The following is a 21,840-nucleotide window of genomic DNA, read 5'->3' as shown; positions in this document are numbered from 1 at the left end:
AGAAAGCAAATTGCCCTTGAGAACAGCTGACAGGCAAACCATTTCCAACAGAGATCTCCAGGGTTCATGCATGGTATAAAAGTGCCTGCAATGTTATAAAGAAGCTGGAAGCTCAGTCACAGGGTGAAAACAATCCGGACTCCAGTTAACTGCCTCAGCCTCCCCAGGCTGGTTTTTGGTGGATGTCTGTAAGCTTCCAATTTGATGAGTTTTGTTCTTTTATTTAGAAGCCTCTCTTGAGGAAACTCTCTGCTCTGCCCAGGACTCTGCTTGTCTTAAAAGGGCTTCCTCAGGTATTTTTTTGCTGTATACTTGAGTATCCAATTTGATGTTCTCTCTCTCTCTCTCTCTCTCTCTCTCTCTCTCTCTCTCTCTCTCTCCTCCAAGTGTGTGTATATGTGTGTGTATGTGTCTGTCTGTCTCTCTCATACTTAATAAAGTCATTCATTCAAAACCAAAATTTTGGCTATTGTAGACCATCCTCTGAATTGTACAAAACAGCTGTTGATATTTGTATATCCACTTCAGAAAAAAAATTGACTTCTTTCCCACCTGTTAATTGAATTACATGGTTCTTCAAACTGTTTTCTGAGTGACATATATTTTAGGTATTAACTCCATGCCAGATATATGGTTTCAGTTATTTCCTCTCATTCTTTATTTTTAAAAGATTTGTTTATTTTATAATACGAGTACACTTTCACTGTCTTCAGACACACCAGAAGAGGGCATCAGATTCCATTACAGATGGTTGTGAGCCACCACGTGGTTGCTGGGAATAGAACTCAGGACCTCTGGAAGAGCAGCCAGTGCTCTTAACCGCTGAGCCATCTCTCCAGCTCTTCCTCTCATTCTTTATATTATCCATCTTTATCTATTTATTTATTTATTTATTTATTTCCTTTGCAGAACTTTGTTAATGTGATGTAGTGTGTGTGTTAGTTAATTTTCCGGTTGTGACAAAATATAGAGCTTGAAGAAGGGTTTATTTCAGATTATGACTTTGGGGATTACAGCCTATCTTGGGAGTGGGAAGGACTGACTATGGGGGTGCAAGGCCGCTGGTCACATGGCATCCACAGTAGAAGCAGAGAGCAGTCTACTTTTTAATCCAGGCTGAGATCCCGTCCACTAGATGGCGCTGCACACATTGAGAGTAGGTCTTCCCTCTTCAGATAAACCTCTCCAAGAATATCATCACAAAGAAACCTCTGGCCTGTCTCCTTGGTGATGCTAAATGTAGTCCCATCAACAACAACAACCGTTAATTGTGTCCAGAGATGCCAGAAGAGAGAGGACATCAGATCTCCTAGAGCTGGAGCTTGTGAGTTGCCTGAACAGTTCCTGGGAACCGACTCAGGTCCTCTGGAATGCAAGCAAGGTATGTCAACCAGCAAGCAATCTCTCTAGACCCTCGTTTCCTTCTTGATCACTGAATACCAATGGTTCTTGAATGGTTTAGTCAATTGCAACCCAAAAGCGTAAACGTAGTTTTAGAGAACTGCATAATTGGTCTATAGAGCAAAGGAAAAAGCACCGGCCTTGGCATCCAGCAAACAATTGAGAGTGGGAACTAACTCTGGCCAGCTGTACTCCTTCCTGGAAGCGAGGCTGGATCTCGGCACTTCCCCCATCAGCAACGTGGAGCTGTTACAGAAGAGCTAAGGGGATGCTATGATGGGCTTGTGAATGAGAGTTTTAGATGAGTGTGTAGACTTGAAAATGCTCAAGTAATTAAAAAAAAAAAAACACACAAAAAGTGCTGCTCCCAGCCAGCAGTGAGGGCACAGCTGTAACCTCTGTACTTGGGAGGTGGAAACCAGAGTGCCAGGAGCTCAAGGCCAGCCTAAGTTAGGTGAAGTTCTGCCTCAGAAGCAAAATAAAACAAACAAACAGACAAAACCATGTTTTTCCTAAGCGTCATGAGTATCTAAGGCCTTGCTTTCTCTTCACAACCTACACCAATTTAAATTTTTTTTCAAAACTATCTCCCCCTATTTAGCTTAAATTAGTCTCTAGCTGAAGTTCCTCCCACCTCACTCCCAGGCTTGGGATTATGGGTATGCATTACCACACCCACTTAAATTTAAATTGTATATTATAATCACACTTCTTTTATATTTTTTTATTTTTATTGTTTTGGTTTTTCAAGACAGGGTTTCTCTGTGTAGTCCTGGCTGTCCTGGAACTCACTCTGTAGACCAGGCTGGCCTCAAACTCAGAGATCTGCCTGCCTCTGCCTCCCAAGTCATTGAGATTCAAGGCATGCACCACCACTGCGTGACTTTTTATTTCTATTTTTATTAATTTATTATGTACATGTATGTGTGTGTGTGCCCATGTGTACCATAGCTCCCATGTGTAGATCAGAGGACTGACTATTTGTGAGAGTTGATTGTTTCCTTTCACAATGTGGGACCCGGCGAAACTCCGGTCATCAGGCTTGGCGGCAAGCACCTTTGCCTGCTGAGCCACTTTGCCTGCCCTACTTTTTGTCGCGATGATTGAATCCGGGGCCTGTGCATGTTAGACAAGTGTTCAAACTCAGAGCCATAGCTACAACCTAGCCTCAGTTTTTAAAGACATACATTTTCTCTAATTAGCTGCTTCTCCTAAAACAAGATGATTTGGGGTAGAGGATTTTCTCTGGTGGGCTATGATTAGTGCCGGGGTGTAGCTCAGATGTAGAGCCTCACCCAGTGTGCATAACCTTACACCGACTTTGCTTCTCGGCACTGAAAGTAAGTGGGGAGGGGAGGGATATAATTCACATGATGTTAACATTTTCTAATTCAAGGTGTACAACTTAGTAACTTTCCTACATCCACAAAGATATGCAGACTTCAATACGAATTTCAAGAAGCTTAAATCACATGCCCCGCCCCCAATACCCTCATTAGCCCTTCCTATTTTCTCTTGCCCCACTACTAACCACTAATTGCTTTCAGTTTTTCTGGACTTGCCGGAAGCGTAAGTGTTTTAACCAGGGTCCTGATAGGTAGCTCGGCCCTCAGACTGACACTGAAGTCGATATTCAGCCCAATCTGACCTGAACTTACAACCCTCCTCCTTGGCTTCCCAGCATTTATACCAGGATTGGCAGCATTTGGCATCAGTCACAGCTAAGCGTCTTACATAGATGAAACCACATAATAAAATAAAATAAAATAAAATAAAATAAAATAAAATAAAAGCCTTACGTGTCTGGCCTTTCACAGCCAGTCCTTTTGGTTGAGTCTGAGCCTCTAAAGGCTGAGTAGCCTCTGAAACCATCTCTCTGGCCTGCTTTCTCTTGTTTTTGAGATTCTCAAGCCACATACACCTGGTATCTGGACATTTTCCCCTTGTATTGTTCATATACTACTGTGTGTATACACCAAATTTAATTTACCCATTCATAGTCATATTTGGGTCTATTCACTCTTATACGTATATTCAAGGCAGAAAGTTAACATGTGAACAGCTTTTCACGTGTAAACTATCGTTTTTCACTTTAGTACAGTAGTTTCTCTTTTCAGGTTGAACCGTGACACCTAACAGGGAACTCCCCTTACGTGACCGGACTGCTCTACTTTCTCCGTGGAACCCACCAGCGCACATTCGTATGCGGGTACCCGCGCCCGATAACCCTCGGACTCTTCGGCCACTCTGGCTGGCAACTCCTGAGGGGCGGGGAAATGCAACCAATCCACGAATGTGTTCGGAAAGCGGCGCTCCGCAGTGGTTGATAAAGTATAATGACGTACCCGCCATCCAATCCGCAAGCGAAGGGCCGGGCTAGAGTCAGCCGGTGAAACCACCTGACCCGAGCCCGGAGCCGGAAGCTACCTACCCGGTAGACAGCTTTTCCGGCACCTACCGCGGCGATGGTGAGTGAGGACGCATGCGCGGGCTTGCACGCCTGGGGTTCCGCGTCCTTGTTCCCCGAGCTTCGGTTGCCCCCCTTTGGCTTGCACTCCACCGACACCTCCAGTCCACCCTGGGACCGAAAGGGAACACAGATGGGAGGGAGGCGATAGGGAGGGCTGAAAAAGGAAGGCTCCGCTACCGGGTGTTCTGCGGCTGGGGAGTAGTCTAGATGGCACAAGGGGCGGGGCATAAGGGGACTGGAGTGAGAAGGGCTATGAGGAGGGGTTGTGGTGCTAGGAAGGCCTCCTGGGTCACCTACGTGACAAGTGGAAGAGCTCAGGGGTCCAGTAGTGACCGTGGATGGAGACTCAGTGTTAGAAACCATTATGAGGGTCTGGAAGGCTCATATCCAGAAGGAAGATGGGTTTGCAAGGCTGTCATGCTTCTCACCCCTTGCCTCTTTACCCACTAGACTTCCGCACTGACCCAAGGGCTGGAGCGAATCCCAGACCAGCTTGGCTACCTGGTGCTGAGCGAAGGTGCAGTGTTGGCGGTGCGTTGTGGGAAGGCAAGGCGTGTGGTGGTGGGGCTGGGGGTGTGGGGATGGGAGGAGGTCCTTTGGGGACACAGAGCCCGGAAATCCCTTCAAATATCTCCTAGTTGTCTATTTCTGCTTGCCATATACTGAGCTTTATGTAGTGTTGGGGTATATGGTGTAAAAGCTTACTACCTACCAGAGGTTAGGGATGTAGCTCAGTCAGGAGAGTGAGTTGCCTAGCACGCACGAAACAATTCCGTTCATCCCCAATACTGCATAAAACCAAACACCAAGGCACATAATCTGTAGTCCCAGCACTTGAAAGGTGGAAACAGATGGACTATACATTCATTCAGGCTCATCTCTGGCTACCTATCAAAGTACAATCACAGCCTGGACTGCATGTAACCCAGCCTCAAAAAACAAACAAAAAAACTTTACCAAATCATACAATTAGTTACAGTTGTGTTGCTAACTGATCACTTGCAGTATGTTTTTATTTGGTATATCTTTAAAACTCATGTGTGTGTGCGGGGAGGTGGGGGGCACACATGGGTTCCACAGTGGGTGAAAGTCCGGGGACAATCTTCGGGAGTGAGTTCTTCTGCCACGTGGGTCCTGAGGATTGAAGTCAGGTCATCAGGCATTGAGGCTAGCACTTCAGTGCTCTGATCTGTTTCGCCTGCCCCTAGAATTTTGGAGGGTGGGAACAATTCTTCTCTAGAGGCAGGAATTGAGCTGAGCTGCAAGGGCAAAAGGTTGTGAACAAGGAAAAGAACTCTCGGGGCTGGGAGCTGGACATAGTTGTCTGGGTGTGACAATGCCTAAGCTGGCTGTGGTTTTGTGTTGAAACGGTGAGAAGAGGAAGGATGCTGTGTTATAAGACTCTGATACTGAACTTCCTGCAGCTAGAGCTTCAACATCTTGGGGCAAATCTTGAGGGTTACTTAAAAAGATTTTTAAAACATAACCGTGACTCACAGAATTGGTGCAGCATGACTGTCCCAGGAGAGCCATCTAAGTAGGAGACTGGACGGGTGGTGATGAGGAGCAAGGGCAGAGACATTTTGTCTATGTTTTCAGTGTCTGCACAGATGTGTTGCCCATGCATGTGCTGAGGCCAGTGCAGGACATTAGAGACCCTCTCTCACCGCTCTCTGCCTTATCCCTTGAGGCAGGGTCTTTCACTGAACCTGGAGCTAGACTGGCAGCCCTGAGCAAGCCTCAGCAATCAACCTGCCTGTACACCCACAGTGCTGGGATTCTGGGTATGAGTGTGGCCATGCCTGGCTGGGGACTTGAACTCAGGTCCTCTTGTTTGTACAGCAAGCACTCTTGTCCACTGAGCCGTCTCTACAGCCCAGAGATCACATCTTAGAGGTATTAGTATATGTTGGCAATAATTGGGTTAAGTACTTCTGCGTGCACTTCACCTTTCTGAAGTACTCATCCGGTAGGACCCTGAACAGGGAAAACCAGAAACACACCATGGCACCTGAACAAACAGGACACCAAGAAAGGAAGCTGACCAAGGAAGTAGTTAAGGGGATGGCCTGACCGTAGACGCTGAGTGAGATGACTAATGGCAGTTATAGTATGTTTATTATGTAGACCCTGATATAATGTTCTCATTGTTTTCTCATGAGACTCTCACAAGGGCAGATATAATATAGGCCCAATATACAGATGGAGACACTGAGAGCAAAAGAACTAAACCTAGTAAAGGGCCCATTTAGAAGCGGTGGGAAGAGGAAGTTGAAACAGTCCAGTCTACTGTCCAGAGGAAGTCTGCACTACTGTCTTCTCATTTACCCAAGGAGTAGCCAGAGGGAAAGCTTCAAAGACAAAGTGGGTGTTTCTGCTTCATAGCCTATAGACAGGACAAGTGGGAAGACTGGGGAGCAGGTGGAATCTTCAAAGACTGAGCAGTTAGCTCAGTGGTAGAGCTTAAAATCCTCTGAGGGGCTGTGGGCATGGCTCAGTAGTAGAACACTTGCCCAGGTGTCTCCCACTGAGAGGCTAGGGGCGTGGCTCAGTGGTAGAGCCCCTGCCTAGAATCCCCCAGTGAGGGGCTGGGGGCGTGGCTCAGTGGTAGAGCCCCTGCCTAGAATCCCCCAGTGAGGGGCTGGGGGCGTGGCTCAGTGGTAGAGCCCCTGCATAGAATACCCCAGTGAGGGGCTGGGGGCGTGGCTCAGTAGTAGAGCCCCTGCCTAGAATCCTTATTGAGGGGCTGGAGGGGCGTGATAGTTCACTTGGTGATCACACCCTAGGTTTTGATTTCCATTATGGCTATCAGTAGAGTTGCAAAGGAAGCCTGGTATTTCAGAGTAAGAAACAAGATGGCACAGAGAAGGCAGCACCACCATGAAGGGTTTTAGGAGAGTTTTCTGGAGCTGGGTTATCTGGGACTACAGGCAAGTGTAAATGGGAGACCATAACAAGTGTAGGAGGCAGAGGTCCTGTGACTTGAATTTGTTCCTAACTCTGGTCTCTTTCTTTTGCTTTTACCCTCCTTCATCCACATGCAGTCATCTGGGGACCTTGAGAATGATGAGCAGGCAGCCAGCGCCATCTCAGAGCTGGTCAGCACAGCCTGTGGCTTCCGGCTGCACCATGGCACAAACATCCCTTTCAAGCGCCTGTCTGGTGAGTTCCTGCCTTTGGTGGTGGTGGTGGAGTGTGTGTGTGTGTGTGGTGGGGGGGGGGGGTTCTAGAGACCTCTCTGCTCAGGGAAGGAATTCTTGGCTCCATTCCACTGACTTCCAATTCCTCCTGGAGTCCCTGCCTTCATACTAGGTCCCTCTAGGATGAGAACATAGCAGTAAGGATGAGAAGGGGTTGCTTTGTCCCATCCCAGCCAATTTTGTTGTGACCCTCCACAGTGGCCACTGTGCCCACTAACTCTTGTTCCCTTCCCTTTCCAGTGGTCTTTGGTGAACACACGCTGCTGGTGACTGTGTCAGGACAGAGGGTGTTTGTGGTGAAGAGGCAGAACCGAGGTCGGGAGCCTATTGATGTCTGAGGTATAAAAGGCACTGGCTGGAGAAGAGGACTGCTTCTGGGGCCTGTGGCAGGGGGACACCGTCTTCTACTGTTCTTGCTGGAGCCGGGCTTGTGCTCACCACCTCCTTCCTGACCCCCACCCAAGGCACAAAGCCATGTCTACACTAAGGGTCAAGGGAAACGGACTAGTGGGCTCCCCTTTCTTCCCTTGTTCGTAATAAACACAAGTCCAACCCTTCCAGAGCTCAGGATGTGTGCACAGAATGGTCTGTCTGGTTCTGGGTGAGGTTACACCTTGTGCCTATCATCAACCTTCTAGGGAGACAGCTATGCCTCAGCCAGTGGGCCAATATCACCACCAGGCATCATAAAACTGACAACTAGAGACAGGTGTACATCTGTAAGTAGAACTAGGAACCAGTGAAGCATACATACATAGGAAGGCAGCTGTTTGCACACCGAAGGCCATCTACCCTGTGGTCAACACAGACAAACTCATATTCTCTCCCAAACAGCTTTTAATAGTTTTACTTCAGCTGGAAGATGTAGTGAGAGAATAAGTTACAGGAACAGACAAAAACAGAAAACAGAACTTAAAGTGCTTCAGGCTGCCAACGTAAACATGAGGGGCAGAAAGAGGCCACCTAGCTATGTCCCCAACCCCTGAGACAGGAGAGTCATTGTCATGGGTCCCTTTACCACTACCACCCTCTAACCTCAGCCCTGCGGGTGGGTGCAAAGGAATTTCAGCGGCAGAGAGGCTTGAACACGAATGAGAGAATACTCTGTAAACTCAGGGAGCTCCTGCAGCCCTTGCCCTGCTGGGGTGGGGCCAGCCCTCCCCTCCCCTCCCCCAAGAACTTCTGGAATACTGTTGGCTGAGCTGCAGCCACACTGGGATTTCACAGCTTCTGCCCTCATCCCTCACCAGCAGACACAGACAGGCAGCCCTGCAAGGCCTCTGCGCACAGTGGGAGGCACAGCCTAGGAACAAGGAGCCCTCTGGGGCTTAGGGTTTCTGGCATGTCCGGAGCTGAGCTAGCAGACTGGTGGGTGCTACTTGACGGGCTCCACCACCAGGACTTTACACTCACGCTTGGCAATCTTGTCTAGAGAAAGCACAGCCTTGTCCGGGGGCAGGTAGAGGGGACGGCCGACGGGGGAGGCCACAGGGGGTGTGATGGCCCTGCGTTCCATCACACTGCCGGACCTGGGAGAAGACAGAGGCTGTGGGTTAGCTCTGTGAGGGTATAGCATCCCACTCAGTGGCCGCCTCCTGACCCCAACTCCCTTCTTGGTCAGACTGTTATCAGTCCTGGTCCCTTACCTCATGAGGTGGCTACGGGAAGGCTGTTGGTGGGAGAAAGACTGAGATCGGCCCAGGCTGGCCTGGTGCCTCTCCACCAGGTCCCGGACAGCAGGACTGCTGGGGCTGCTCTTTCGGGACAGGGGCCGGGCTTCAGGTGGAGGGTGGGACACACTGGCAGTGAACTGGAGCTTCAGTTTCATGTGCTGGCTCAGCTGGGTAGGAAGATGCAGACCTTCAGACCCAGGGTGGACTGGGTTTCCACTTCCCCGTGCCCAGCCTTCTAGTGCTACCTAAGACATGTCCCTTCTAGAAGTTAAGAGCCCTGACTATTCTACCCAACACTGGGCCCACCTCAAAGAGCCCCGTCCTCAGGGCCTGGAAGGCCACACTGAAGGTGAGTGCGCTGCCCTTCCGGGAGAAACCAAGGTTATTGAGGGGTGTGTGGCAGACGATGGAGTCTAGGGCTGCCTGCATGGCCCGCCGCTCCTCCTCACACAGCTGCTTTCCTGGGGACAGAAGCACATAACCATGAACACTGGACAGCTTTCCTCAGCTCCCACAAGTTTTTACCAGCACAGGGGGTGTTTAATTTGCAAAGTGCTCTGTGGGGTAAGCTGAGTAAATGTTATCTTTTGCTGAGGGTTACAGGCAACAGTGGTTAATGCTGTGTGTTGTGGTCTATTCTAACCCAGATGGTGAGTTAACTCCGTTAATGTGCACGACAAGCCATGAGATGTTACTCAGTGGATAGAGGCTCAGAGAGGTGAAGTAACCTACCTAAGGTCACAGAGCCAGTAAGTGTGTGTGTGCGTGTGAGAGTGTGTGCGTGTGAGAGTTGTGTGTGTGAGTGTGTGTGTGTGTGTGAGAGAGAGAGAGAGAGAGAGAGAGAGAGAGAGAGAGAGAGAGCGCGCGTGAGCGAGCGAGCTTATATCAGAAAGAATAGAACCAGTGTCTCTGCCCACTGCCTACCTTGACCTGTGACCCTGGATGACTAGCTAGGTACACAGGAGAGTCATCCAGGTACTGCAAGTCACCCACTGAAGTGGGGCTGGCACTACTGCCTCTTCCTTTCCCTGTCCCTCCCAGGTGATAAGTAAGGTCTCAGCCTGGCAGGCGACCCACCAGCCTGTGCGTGTTCCGGGGTCCACACAAGCCTCACAGCAAGGAAGTCTTGGAGGTTGTTGAGCAGCGTGTAGGTGACAGTGAAACGCTCGTAGGTCCGAACAGGGGACTCACAAGAAGCAGTCATCACAAAGCAGGGGCGGTCTAGGCGGACACTGGGCAGGCTGGGAGCAGTGAAGAGAGGAAGCTGGATGTATGTGTTAGGCAGAGGTGAGCAGGAGAGCGCCTGGTGGGTCTCCCACACACTCACCGGTAGTGGGTGTAGATGCTCTGGGTGAAGGGCAGCTTCGGGGTGGACCACTGAACCACGGCAATCAAGGGGACTTCAAGACCCTGCAGATGGGACAAAGGGAGACTTCTCATGTTCAGAGGCTCATGGCCTTTCCCTTCCATTGTGTTCTCTTTGAGACAGGTCTCAGCCTAGACTGTTCTCCAACTCCTTACATAGCTGGGGATGACCTTGAACTTGCAAGCCTCCTGCTATCTCCCAAGTGCTAGGATCCCAGGCCCATGGCACTATGCTGGGTTTATGCAATGCTGAGGGTAGAACCCAGGATTCTGTGATCGCTAAGCAAGCACTCAATCAAGTGACCAGTTCCCACAGTCCTCATCACTTCTGTGAACACACCAGCTCACCTCCTTGGCCCCTGGAGGGGGCTGCTCACCCCCTCTCAGCTGGAACAGGAAGTTGTGTTCCTCCAGGGCGCTGAGTGGACAGGGGAAGTAGCCAGAGGTACCAGGAAGCCGACAGAAGGAACCCATGGAGACTTCCCCAGACTGGTGACTAGTTCAGTAGAAAGGAAAAGACATGAGCTTGCTATATCCCATCTCTGTCCCCACCACTCCACAGCCCTGCCTTCCTCCCCCACCGCACCCCCCCCCCCGAAACCTCACCAGACATTGTCCACCAGCAGCACAGAGCCATCAGGCATGACAGGTAGATAACTGGCATTGAAGTTGGGGAGGATTCGGATATCCCAGATGGAGATCTCTTCCTGGGAAGAGCTATTCAGCACTGTAGGAGGTGTAAGAGGGAGGGGGAACAAGCCCAGCTTAGAGTAGTGAGAGCCCTCCCACCCCAACTCCACCTTTACCTAACATACTGGACCCATCACTGCCCTCCAACCCACTCCCTTGCTGCTCTTCAGGCTTCGAGCCAGCACATCTGCTCACCCTTGAGCACGGTCAAGTGTTTTCCAGCCACAGTGAACTGCCGGCATTTCAGAACTGGAGGGGGCAGCAGCGTCAGTAGGGTGCTCACTGCAGAGAGAGGATGAGGCAAGCCGTCAGACCTCCACATCACAGACCTCCCCTTCCAATGTGGCCCTCTCTAGTCTACTCCTCTCCAAACTCCAGCTTCCCCCCACCCCCACCTTGGGCTTTGAAGGCGCTCTGTTCTCCACGGAAGGTCTCCCCAGGAGATCGAGTCTGTAGCAAGCGCAGGTAGCCTTCATCTCTGACTTCTGGTGCCTCGACCTCCCGCTTCCACACGGTCACTACAATCTAGGTACAGGAGCCATCGGACCAGGATCAGGAGGAGTGCTCTTGAAATGTCATCTGAATTACAGGGAGACAGCTCCAGCTTTGTCATCCTACCTTGGCCTTGGGTGTCCCTGGGGGCAGTCTATCCAGTGAAACGGTGAGTGGGAAGATGACCTCATCTGTGGACACAATCGGTTCTTCCACAGGCAGCTAGGGGTTATGAAAGGGGTGAAGATGTCAGGAAGGTGTCAAAGATGCAGGATCCTTTAACCTCTCTGCAAGACAGGGCAAGTTTATGCCCACCCCTGGATATCAATCTGCCTCCCGTCTTAGGTCCCTCTGCAAGGCAGGACAATGCAGCCATCTGCCTCCTGCATCAGGTCCCTAAGGAATCCATGCTCCAAACTGCCTCTCTTGCTCCCAGCAAACCTCCCCTCAGCCCTTGTCACCCAGAGATCCTCACCGTGGTCGCTCCCCCTGAGGTAGCAGGGCCTGGGCCGTGGGTGAGAAGGGGACTGCAGCCTCGAAACAAACTCCCGCCCCCCGGGTCCCCTCCCCCCGGGGGGTCAGCATCCTGTTCGCCCGCGCTGCCGCACCCTGGCAGCGCTCCTCCGGCGCTGACCGAGGCCAGGGCGGCCAGGGCGGTCGCCAGCTCGGTCCAGGCCCCTCGGGATGCCAAGCCCGCGCCGCCCCCAACGCCAGGCCCCGCGCCGCCCCGGCAGCGCAGCACCAGCAGGAAGCGGACTGTCTCCCCCAGGTACAGATGGTTGCGCCGGGGCAGCGCCCGGTACCGGCCGGGGTCCCCGGCCAGCTCGGCGCGCGGCGGCAGCGGCACAGCCGGGAAGTACATCGAGTAGTCGCACTGGGACTCCATTGGGTGGAGAGGGCGACGCGACCCGAGCCCGGGCCGGCAGGGAGCCACGGGACCGGCGGGAGCTCGGCCGGCGAGTCCCGACACCGGAGAACCGCGGCTCCACCCGGCAGGCAGCGGGACACACCAGCCTGGCCCGGAAACCAGGGAAACGAACCCGGAACCTACACCTAGCAGCGCCGGAACAGGGGTGCGGGGCTGAATGACTGGAGAGAAAGCGGAAGCGGAAGGAAGGGGGCGTGGCCCCTGAGGCTTCTTGGATGAGGTTCGGATGCAAGCTGCCGAGGAACCTTTAAAGAGAATAGCCCGGCTTCCTTGGGTAGAATTTACTTGTACCTGTCTCCGCCTCCCTCCTTTCCTTTCTTTCTCTTCTCCCTCTCTCTTGCTTTCTTCCCCGACTTTCTTTTTCTGTTCCCTCTAACTCACGCTTCTTTCCTTTTATGACAGGGTTTCCTGTAGCCCAAGATGGCCTTAAATTCCCTATATAGCTAAGGACGAACTCAAACTTTTGATCCCTTTGCCTCCGTTCTCCGGAGTGTTGGCATTATAGGTATGTGTCATCAGGTCTGACTTATGCAGGGCTGGGCGTTGAGCTTCGTGAATGCTAGGCAAGCATTCTACAAACTGAGCTACATCGATGTCTTTTTTTTCTGGATTTTGTTGTTGTTATTGGTGGTGGTTGTGTGTGTGTGTGTGTATGTGTTACTGGAATGCCTGAGCCTCAGCCTCATGCTAGCCAGTCGTTTTACCAACGGCTGTATCCCCAGCCTTGAGGAAATATTGAAGAAAGACCCCTTCCTAGACCAACTTCTGTCCAATAAAAGATTCACCATCACTTCCCCGCTTTAGAACCCTACATAAAACAAAGAACGGGAAGGGGTAGGAGAGATGGCTCTTTGGTTAAGAGCCCTTGCTGTTCTTTCAGAGGACCAGGGTTTGGGTCTCAACACCCACATGATGGCTCACAGTAATTGGTAACTCCAGTTCCAGGAGATCTGAGGGCATCGGGCACGCATGTGGTGCACATTTACACATGCAGGCAAAATACTCAGACACATAAGATAAATCTAATAATTTTTTTTTAAAAAATAAGTAAATGTTTCATAGCATTTATTCATCCAACAAATATTTTTACAGTGAAATCAATACAGTTCCAACACAAATATTTCATGGAGAAGTGGACATATGCCCTAAACTTTCTCTGTGTCGCTCTCATCTTTTGCCCCTCCAGGGGGCTTCGGGGAACTGCTACATGAATCTGTCTTGAGGCTTGAAGTGGCACAGTTAGGGGTTGGGGGAGGGAACAGATGCTGCTGGGATCCCTAGAGGAAGTCCAGACAGTGCCAGGCTCACCTTAGAGTAAACTTTCTGTTTCTTCCGAGGGAAATACAGAGATATATCTCGAGGTCCTCCACCTGTCGTATATGTCCTAATTTGTAGTCTGATACCTATGAGGGCAGCAGCTTTGAAGTCTTGAGAGGCAGGGAGATTGTAGGAGCAAACTGCTTAGCATCGAGTTTATCCTTGTACTGAAGCTCAGGGGTAGCCAAGCGTTCGCATTCTTCTTGGTCTTTCTGGTTCAGTCCTTTCTGAAGTACATAGCCCAGTACCTTAGCTGAACCAAACTGTAAAGGACGGAGCCTCACATCAGCAATGTATTTGGGGTCTAAAGCCTCACCTCCCATCAGGCAGCGTTTAGCCAGAGCTTCTCTTCGAGCCCGGAGCTCAGCCACGGCACGTTGCAGTCGACTCCGGCCATACTGTTCTATCCGTGCCCACAGACTACGGTTGAAGTGAGTATAGAGGGCCCAGTCTAGATTATTCCAAGCTCGGGCCTGTTTGGTTAGCTGCTGATCTTCGTCAGTCACCACAGTCTTATTGGCAGTCCGGATGATGCTCTGCTCTCTTCCAGCCTGGGCATTGTGCATGAAGCCCACCACATCATCCAGACTCCAGCACAGGGCATCTGCCAACAGAACCAGTGACTCGTCAAAGTACTCAGCCACCATGACCAGGTCAAAGACCGAGTCCAACCAGGCCAGACCCCACTGGATAAAGGACGAGGGCCCGAAATCCGAGGAGGCAAGGCTGGCTGGCTGCCTGTAACTATCAGCAGCCGAGGTAATAGGTCGGAAGAGAGTTCCAGGGCTAGCACTGGAAGGTACAATATATAGTGGGAGGGGTTTGGGGTCTCTGGGTAGCTGAGGACTCATTCTCATGGTCTTTGTCTCTGGGGGGAAGGGCAAACCAAAGTCAAACCATAGTAAGTTACGTGCGTAGTGGTTGCCACGGCCCCCGGGTCTGTAGAAGGCTCGAGGATTGGACAGGAAGGCGGCCAAAGATGGTGCCTTTCGGAAAGCCGATGAAACTGATTTGTAATAGGAGAAGGCAGAGCGGGCTAGAGCTGCTGGATCTCGGACAATGGAAAAGAAGAAGCTATCAGAAGGCATGACCTGAAGTACCTGCAGAGGAAAGAAAGAGAGGAACAGCTTGGCTGAGGAGGAAATGAGTACAAGTTGAGGCTCTGAGGTGCCCTCAGGCTCGGCTGTCCACCCTTAGCTTCCCCTCTGAAATCCAATTCGCTTGTCTGCAAAAGGAAAGGAGTCAGAGGTTCCCAGGTGATTGAGAAGAATACTCGAGAGAACACCTAGTCAGAAATCTGGAACATAGAAAACTCATATTGGTCATTCATTTCCTTGAGTCTTTGTGTCTTTGTTGGTTGGGAAAAACTCTCAAATCTGGGGTTGGGGAGATGGCTCAGTCAATAAAGTGTGTGCCACACAAGCATGAGAACACAAGTTTATATTCCCAGTACACTCCTAAAAGCCAGACAACAGTGGTGCTCACCTATAAACCCAGTGTTGAGGAGGTGGAGACAGGTAGAATCCTGGGTGCTATCTGGCCCACACTTGAAATCTCTAAGAATCAAATTTTGTGTTCACCTCTACAAGGAAAGTCTATTTGTATTCAGTGCATGTGTGTATATGTGTGAGTGTCTGTGTGCACACTTATGCATGTGGACTCCGAGAACCTCCTTTCCTCAGGCATCGCCCTCCTTTGTTTTCAAGATAGGATCTTTCACTGGCCTGGAACTTACCAACTAGGCAAGCTTGGTTAGTCAGAGAGCCCCAGGGACTCTCCTAACTCAGTCTCCTCAGTGCTGGGAACACAAGAGCCTGCTACCATGCCCAGCATTTTATATGGCTTCTGGGGATGAAATTCAGGTCCTGATGCTTGCATGGGAAGTGTTTTATTCATTTCCCCAGCCTTGCCTCCTTTTGACATAGGGTTACTCACACTTATGTAGCACACCGTGAACTCTTGCCTCAGCCACCTGAACATTCTAATTACAGACAGGCACCAACTATGGCTAGCACAGAAACCTGTTAAATGCCTTTTCTGGGACACTCTTGGTCGCAGCTTCAAGACAGCAACTGGCCTTGAGGCTCCTCAGGATGGAAGGAGGGGGATGCCAGTAGCAACAGCTCTGCTCTCAGGCCAGTCCAAGGGGGCTGCAGCGCAAGGCACTTCTGGAACTCCTGAGGAACTTGGAGAACAAAAGACACTCCTGAAGTAAGGCATTGAGGAAAGGTGCTGAAAAACCGGTAGGACTAAAGTCTGGGGTGTATGTCTTCATTTCTCAACAGGTACCTTGACAATCAGGCTGGGTTGGGCTGTAACATAGCCATTGATCAGCAGACTGATTAACATGATATATTAAGACGCTTTCTGCTCTGATAATGACTTTTATCATGGAACCTAACATTTCTCTATCTTGGTGTTCTTTGGTGATAAGCCCGTCCTTAAGGAAGTTTTAAGAATTACCATCCTGGGGCGGAGAGATGGCTCAGTGGTTAAGACCTTTTATGCTGCACTTATGATGAGAACTGGCATTCAGATTCCAGCACCCATGTAATGAGCCAGGTATCTCTGCAAATACCTGTAAGCCTACCTCCAGTAGCAGCAGAGATAGCCTGAGAACCTAGCCTCATGTTCAGGGAGGGGCCCTGCCTCAAAGGAATAGGTAGAGAATGACAATGAGGACCCTGACATCTTCTCCACGCCTCCTCATATGTGCACACACACACACACTAAATCTTGAGATGAAGAAAACAAAGTTTGGATCAATCTCCAAAATGGTAATAGGAACCTATTTAGGATTTAAGGGGTTATGTGCATCTGGAAACTATACGAACAGATGACGTTTCACAGATGACTTAAGAGTGGAGATTTACGACAGAACAGACTAAAAATTACTGAGGAGAAAAAAAAAAAAACCAATTGATTTTTTAAAAAGGAGCCATGATTGGCTGGAGAGGTGGCTCTGGATAATGTGCTGTGCAAGAGTGAGGACCTGAGTTTAGCTCCCCATGACCCATTAAACCAAGTTGGACGTAGCATGCCTCTGTAATCACCAATGGTGAGATGGGAGGTGGAGACACTCGAATCCCCAGAAGCCCACAGACCAGCTAGCAGGGAGTACATGGCCACCACCTGCAAAGAAGGACCCCATCTCAAATGAGGTGGAAGGTGAAAACCAACAGCAAGGTTGTCCTTGGACCCCTACACATGCACCACGGCACACACATGTTTGTATCACAGGAGCACACACAAACGAACTACACATGGAAGATTTTTTTTTTTTAAGTACCTAGCCTTTACTGATTTGTTTTTTTAAATTTTCTTCACTAATACGGGCATGCCCAGAGGGCAGAGCCTTTGAACTTTTTTTTTTTTTTTTTTTTTAAGTAGACGTTAACTGTCTCTGGCATCCAAAATAACTTCCCAGTTCTACCATTTGTTACTTGTATGACTTTGGCATTTCACTGATGTTATCAGAACCTTCATTTCTTATAGTGTAGGTCTGGATCAGTATATCTGGAAGAATGTGGAAGTGCCTGGAACATAGTAGGTAGTCAGTGGTGGTGACAAGAAGGTCGTCTCTCAGCTGTTAGAGGAACTTAGTTCAGTGATCCTTGTCATTATTCCAAACTTGATAAAGTTTCCCCTCAATATTTCAACAGTGGCCTCTTGCTACCCCTAACGTCACCCTCAATCCTCAGCTGTCTCCTGCTCTGCCTTCAACAAGGGTGTGCTGGGTTTGGTAGTTCATACCTGTAACCCCCAAGGCAAGAGGACAGCTGAGAATTTAAGGAAAGCCCAGGGTATGTAGCAAGAGCCTATTTCAAAATAAAGTGTTTTGGCAGTTGGCTATTCACTGCAATACTCTCCTGATACACACGTATATACTTTGTGATGGTTTGCTTCCTCTGAGCATGCCCAATCTGAGCTGGGGATATAGGTCAGTGGTAAAGTGCTTGCATAGAACATGTGGGAGAGCCCTGGGCTCAATCCCCAGTCCTTCACTAAAAGCAAACAAAAGAAAAATCACCAAGAATGTCTGCTGTTTGCTGGGCATTGTGGTTCATACCTACGATTCTAGCACCCTGAGGGGCTGATATAGCAGTATTGCTATAAGTTCCAGGACATTCTGTTCTCAATGGTGACCGCCCCCCAAAAAAAGTTCCCCAAAAGAATGTCTAAGCTGGAGAACTAGCTCACTTTGTAGAGTGCTTGTCTAGCATGTACAACATTCTGGGTCCCATCCTCTTCACTGGGTAAACTGGTAGTGGTGGTTCGTACCTGTACCCAGCACTCAGGAGACAGAGGCAGGAACATCAGGACTTCAGGGCCATCCTCAGTTACCTAGTAGGTTTGAAACTAGTCTGAACCTCATGAGATCAAATACAAACACAGACAGAAGGGGACACACACACACACACGCATGCACGCACACACACACACACACACACGCACGCACGCACGCACGCACGCACGCACGCACGCACTCACACGAGAAAGCTGAATGTATAATAAGTCTTGACTCGAAACCCCTATCTAATCTTTCCTTTGAGTTCCTTACCCGTCACATCAATCTTTCTTCTTCCAAGTGCTCCTCATCCCTCATGATGCTAGGATTATGGAGTGAGCCACCACACCCAGTGCTAATGTGCTTTCTTTTCTTTCAGACAAGTGTTCACCGGTTTAAGCTTGTGAGAGAATGTGCTATTTCTCCCATAAGAAGTTTCCTCTGGGGGGTCAGAACTGGGGTCTCTTTTTGTTGTTTGTTTTTGAGACAAAGGTCTGGTCTGACAGCTCAGCCTGGCCTTCAATTATTTTGTTTTTATTTATTTTTTTTTTAAAGACAAGGTGTTTTGTATTTTAGACTGACTTTGAACTGACTGTGTGGCTGAGGCTGGCCTTGAACACCTGATCCTTCTGCCCTCTTGAGTGATAGGATTAAAAGTATGTAGTATCACACTTGGTTTATGTGGTGCTAAGAATTGAGCCCAGGGGGCTGGAGAGATGGCTCAGTGGTTAAGAGCACTGACTGCTCTTCCAAAGGTCCTGAGTTCAATTCCCATCAACCACATGGTGGCTCACAACTATCTGTAATGAAATCTGATGCCCTCTTCTGGTGTGTCTGAAGACAGCGACAGGACAGTGTACTCACATACATAAAATAAATAAATAAATCTTTAAAAAAAAAAAAAAAAAGAATTGAGCCCAGGGTTTTCTGCATGCTAGACAAGAACTCTATCAACTGTGCTGCATCCCTAGTCTGACCTTCAGTTGCCTCCTGTCTCAACTTCTCCAGTTCTGGGATTCTAAATGTCCAACTATTCTGTGTTTTGTTGAGAGTTTAACACAAACCTGATAAGAAGTCTCTGTGTGGCACTTATATATAACCATAGCACTAGGGAGATGGAGACAAGATCCTAAGGGCTCACTGGCCAGGTCAGTCTAGCTGAATGAGCAAGTTCCAGGTTCAGTGAGAAAAACTGTCTCAAAAACTTAAGATGAAGAATGAATGAGAAACACACGTGAGATTGGCCTCTGGCCTCCACAAGCACATGCACCCTCCACACACAAATCTCACTTGAGAGAAGACTCTGGCTCCCAACACTACACCTGCCCCAGAGAAAGCACATTTGTAGAACAGTAGGAGACCTCACCTTTATGCCAACTTGGGTGTGAACCCTCACACCAAGGCATGGAACCCTTCTCTTACAGATCTTGGCCATAAGCCTGAGGAGATCTCTTTCCTAGTCTACCCTCACTGTACCTCCTCACCTCTTTCAGGTTGAATCTCATGTGATGGCAGAGGATATGGAAAGGCTTCTGGGTATCCGAACTCTGGGGATGGTAGCCTTTGACCTTAGAGGCCTGGAAAAGCTTTGGATAGCCAAACTGGTAGTGGGCAGGCAGGGCAAAACGTAGCCCCTGCTGGTCCCCGTAGCGATGAAGGAGATTGAGCACAGAGCTGCTCCCAGATTTGTGTGTCTTCAAGAACACAAGTCGCTGCCGGGGTAGGCAAGACTTAGCAGTTGGTTCCAGTGAAGGGATCCAGGACTGTCGGAGCTGCAGTCCAGGTAGCCTGGAAAAACAGATCGGGAGGGAAATGCTGTCCTGCTCCTTAGCATTATGTGGAACAGGTGGGTCCTTGTAATGGATAGACAGTAGGAACGCCCACCCCTGCCTGAGGATTTACCCCCTAGAGTCACATCCCCAGGTAAGATCAAGGAAGAGTAGGTTTCGGGGTGGGTTGGAGGAGGGGTTATAGTCAGAGAAGTAGGACAGGGTAGGGACTCACCTCCTCTGGAATGATCCCCCCAAGAACTGGAGGCCAAATCCAATGGTCATGAAGACTCCCAGAGCCACCCCCAGGCTCCGAGGCCTCCAGAGCCTCATGGTCCTGGTAGGAGACAGAGGGCCCATGTGTCACAAGGGAAGTGACATTAAACAGGGACAGAGCCAGGGCCAAGAGCCATGGCTGGCAGAGAGAACTGACGTTGGCTGTACAGCCGTGGAAGGCACCTTTTGGAGATCAGGGGATCATTCCCCGGGCCTCCTCGCAGCCTTGGTTGAGTCTGCCCCCTGAGTTAGCAGATTTTTGCCACTGTCAGCGTCTAGAAGGGAAATGAGGGGGAAGGAGAGGAGTCTAAGAAGCTTTTCTTCTGCCACTGAGACCTGAGGCAGGGATAGGGAGTAGCCTGGTGTGTGTGTGTGTGTGTGTGTGTGTGTGTGTGTGTGTGTGTGTGTGCACGCGCGCACGCACGCACATGCACATTCCTTACACCAGACCCTTGTAGATAATCTGGCATCTATTCCTTTTGCTGTCAACCTTGTTTATCTGCTGCCACTTCCTAGCTCTTCAGTTGTCTTCAATTGTGCTCACCCCCTTTAAGCATTGGACATTTAACAGGGAAGGAAATCAAGCCAGGACCCAGATCTCAAATGAAACAGATAGCAAACGAGATTGAACCTGTTGGCTCGTGATGATAACCTGGCATTGTCACACCGGGTCCTGGCTGCCTTCTGAGTCCCTCTGTCAATCACAAATCGGAATGAAGAACCCTCCTTCTGTAGCTAGTATAGGGAGAAACCTTAGGAAGGAATGGAGGACCAGATAAGGACAGGTTGGGTAACCCAGGAGGAATGGGAGCGGTGGACTTAGAGGAGCCTGTGGCGAGCCACTGTACCTGCTGGCAAGACTGCTACCCACTCAGCACAAGGAAGACCCCAGGATCTAAAAGGGGTTGATGGAGATTTGGGTCTACAGAGTCTCCATATACACCCCACCCCACTTCGTAATCCTTTCAGTGAGGGGGTTTTGATTGATTGATTCTTCTTTCCCCAGCCCTAAGCTTCCTGACCAACTTGGAGTGTAACTCCATCTTTTCAGATCACACCCTGTAATCAAAGATCAAGGTCCTTCCAACGTGCTTAAACAGCCTCCTTCCCTGAACTAGCCAGGCTGATCCCAAACGGAAAGAATCCAAGCTTGCTACCCATAGAGGTCCGCCTCCTTCTGGCATTACCCCTAGCTCCTTCCCTGGAGCACAGCCCCGAGGATTCAGCCGAGAACTCACTCCTCTATCCTGAACTAAATTCGATTTCCTCCCAACCACCTCGAGCTTCTCTCATTACCCGAATCTCAGCTCTCCTTCTGCAGCTTTGGTGAGTGCGGCATCTGTCTCCAGCCCTTTGTTAAGGGTCTTCTGTGAACCCCTCCAGTCTCCTTCCAGAAATTCAAAGGTCCCTCCACTGGTTCCAGCCTCAGCTTCTCTAGGCACTCACCAGGCCATGAGGAGAGCAGTCGAAAAAACCAGGCCAGGCTCCCCAGCCACCGCCCGCCCGGCTCCTTGGATCAACTAGCCCCACAAACTTTTCTCAGCACCCAGACTCCTCCCCCTCCCCTCCCTTTGTCCCGCCAGTCCAAGCAGCCACTTGCTTGCTTGGGCATTGATCGGTCTCTCTGGGTCTCTCCCCTCCCTGGCCCTTTACCAGTCCGCTGGGGAAAGTTCTCCTAGACTGCCTTTGAAAGATGCCACTCCTACCCTCCTTTCAAGTAGGAATCAATTACATCTTTTTCTTTTGGCTTTCCACAAAACAAGAGATTTATTCAGGTGAAGAAACTGGGAGAGAGACAGAGAGGCTGCCAAGAAGAGCAGCCCTTCCCCTGAAGGCAGGAGCAGTGGTGTGTAATCTATGTAGGCCTGGTGTTCTGCACATTTTACAGGTACTTCATGTAATTTGTTTGATGTCCAAATTGTTTTTTAATATATTAAGATACTCATACCTCAGGCTTGGGAAATACGGGGT

General features: G+C 49.9%; 3 protein-coding genes and 1 long non-coding RNA gene across 11 annotated transcripts; 2 read left to right on the top strand and 2 right to left on the bottom strand.

Moving 5' to 3' along the window:
* Window positions 1-3,735: 3,735 nt before the first annotated feature.
* Lamtor4 (late endosomal/lysosomal adaptor, MAPK and MTOR activator 4) lies at window positions 3,736-7,638 on the top strand. Its single transcript, XM_076923373.1, has 4 exons — window positions 3,736-3,869; window positions 4,322-4,402; window positions 6,916-7,033; window positions 7,312-7,638. The coding sequence occupies exons 1-4, from the start codon at window positions 3,867-3,869 to the stop codon at window positions 7,407-7,409; spliced, it is 300 nt and encodes a 99-aa protein (XP_076779488.1). The 5' UTR covers window positions 3,736-3,866; the 3' UTR covers window positions 7,410-7,638.
* Window positions 7,639-7,890: 252 nt separating this feature from the next.
* On the bottom strand, window positions 7,891-12,177 carry Trappc14 (trafficking protein particle complex subunit 14). Its single transcript, XM_076923364.1, has 11 exons — window positions 11,767-12,177; window positions 11,418-11,513; window positions 11,195-11,324; window positions 10,995-11,081; window positions 10,716-10,836; window positions 10,458-10,605; window positions 10,072-10,154; window positions 9,822-9,985; window positions 9,051-9,205; window positions 8,718-8,911; window positions 7,891-8,600 (listed from the first exon to the last, which is right to left on the bottom strand). The coding sequence occupies exons 1-11, from the start codon at window positions 12,175-12,177 to the stop codon at window positions 8,447-8,449; spliced, it is 1,743 nt and encodes a 580-aa protein (XP_076779479.1). The 3' UTR covers window positions 7,891-8,446.
* Window positions 12,178-12,347: 170 nt separating this feature from the next.
* LOC143437982 (uncharacterized) lies at window positions 12,348-14,958 on the top strand. 4 transcript variants are annotated; one of them, XR_013107108.1, is made up of 5 exons: window positions 12,348-12,493; window positions 12,622-12,724; window positions 13,863-13,967; window positions 14,087-14,295; window positions 14,557-14,958. It is a non-coding gene; the product is annotated as an uncharacterized LOC143437982 (long non-coding RNA). The 4 variants fall into 4 exon arrangements; XR_013107109.1 differs by lacking the exon at window positions 13,863-13,967 and having other exon boundaries at window positions 12,349-12,493; XR_013107106.1 differs by having other exon boundaries at window positions 12,354-12,493; window positions 13,847-13,967; window positions 14,087-14,958.
* Window positions 13,258-21,397, bottom strand: Gal3st4 (galactose-3-O-sulfotransferase 4). Of its 5 annotated transcripts, none has more exons than XM_076923372.1 (5): window positions 21,316-21,389; window positions 20,053-20,144; window positions 19,829-19,930; window positions 19,309-19,612; window positions 13,258-14,636 (listed from the first exon to the last, which is right to left on the bottom strand). In XM_076923372.1, exons 3-5 carry the CDS (start codon window positions 19,924-19,926, stop codon window positions 13,623-13,625), a joined length of 1,416 nt encoding a protein of 471 aa, XP_076779487.1. In that variant the 5' UTR covers window positions 19,927-19,930; window positions 20,053-20,144; window positions 21,316-21,389; the 3' UTR covers window positions 13,258-13,622. The 5 variants fall into 5 exon arrangements, with proteins under 5 accessions (XP_076779487.1, XP_076779486.1, XP_076779485.1 ...); XM_076923371.1 differs by having other exon boundaries at window positions 21,166-21,385; XM_076923370.1 differs by lacking the exon at window positions 20,053-20,144 and having other exon boundaries at window positions 21,316-21,397.
* Window positions 21,398-21,840: the final 443 nt, after the last annotated feature.

This window comes from Arvicanthis niloticus, chromosome 24 (genome assembly GCF_011762505.2).
Source record: "Arvicanthis niloticus isolate mArvNil1 chromosome 24, mArvNil1.pat.X, whole genome shotgun sequence".
In the NCBI taxonomy this organism is placed as follows: domain Eukaryota; kingdom Metazoa; phylum Chordata; class Mammalia; order Rodentia; family Muridae; genus Arvicanthis; species Arvicanthis niloticus.
Note: the sequence above shows the minus strand (reverse complement) of the source record. Positions and strands in the feature narration are given on the sequence as shown.

Bases quoted from the DNA above. Each gene is read 5' to 3' on its own strand.
- Lamtor4 (XM_076923373.1), top strand. The intron at 4,403-6,915 runs GTGCGTTGTGGG...ATCCACATGCAG, and splicing joins GCGAAGGTGCAGTGTTGGCG to TCATCTGGGGACCTTGAGAA. The intron at 7,034-7,311 runs GTGAGTTCCTGC...TTCCCTTTCCAG, and splicing joins CCCTTTCAAGCGCCTGTCTG to TGGTCTTTGGTGAACACACG.
- Trappc14 (XM_076923364.1), bottom strand. From the start codon at position 12,177: ATGGAGTCCCAGTGCGACTACTCGATGTACTTCCCGGCTGTGCCGCTG. The intron at 11,325-11,417 runs GTAGGATGACAA...TCCTGTACCTAG, and splicing joins CAGGGACACCCAAGGCCAAG to ATTGTAGTGACCGTGTGGAA. The intron at 8,912-9,050 runs GTGGGCCCAGTG...CTTCCTACCCAG, and splicing joins TGAGGACGGGGCTCTTTGAG to CTGAGCCAGCACATGAAACT.
- Gal3st4 (XM_076923369.1), bottom strand. From the start codon at position 19,953: ATGGGCCCTCTGTCTCCTACCAGGACCATGAGGCTCTGGAGGCCTCGG. The intron at 19,613-19,828 runs GTGAGTCCCTAC...CTGTTTTTCCAG, and splicing joins GGGGGATCATTCCAGAGGAG to GCTACCTGGACTGCAGCTCC. The intron at 14,637-19,308 runs GTGAGGAGGTAC...TTTCCTCTGCAG, and splicing joins TGAGATTCAACCTGAAAGAG to GTACTTCAGGTCATGCCTTC.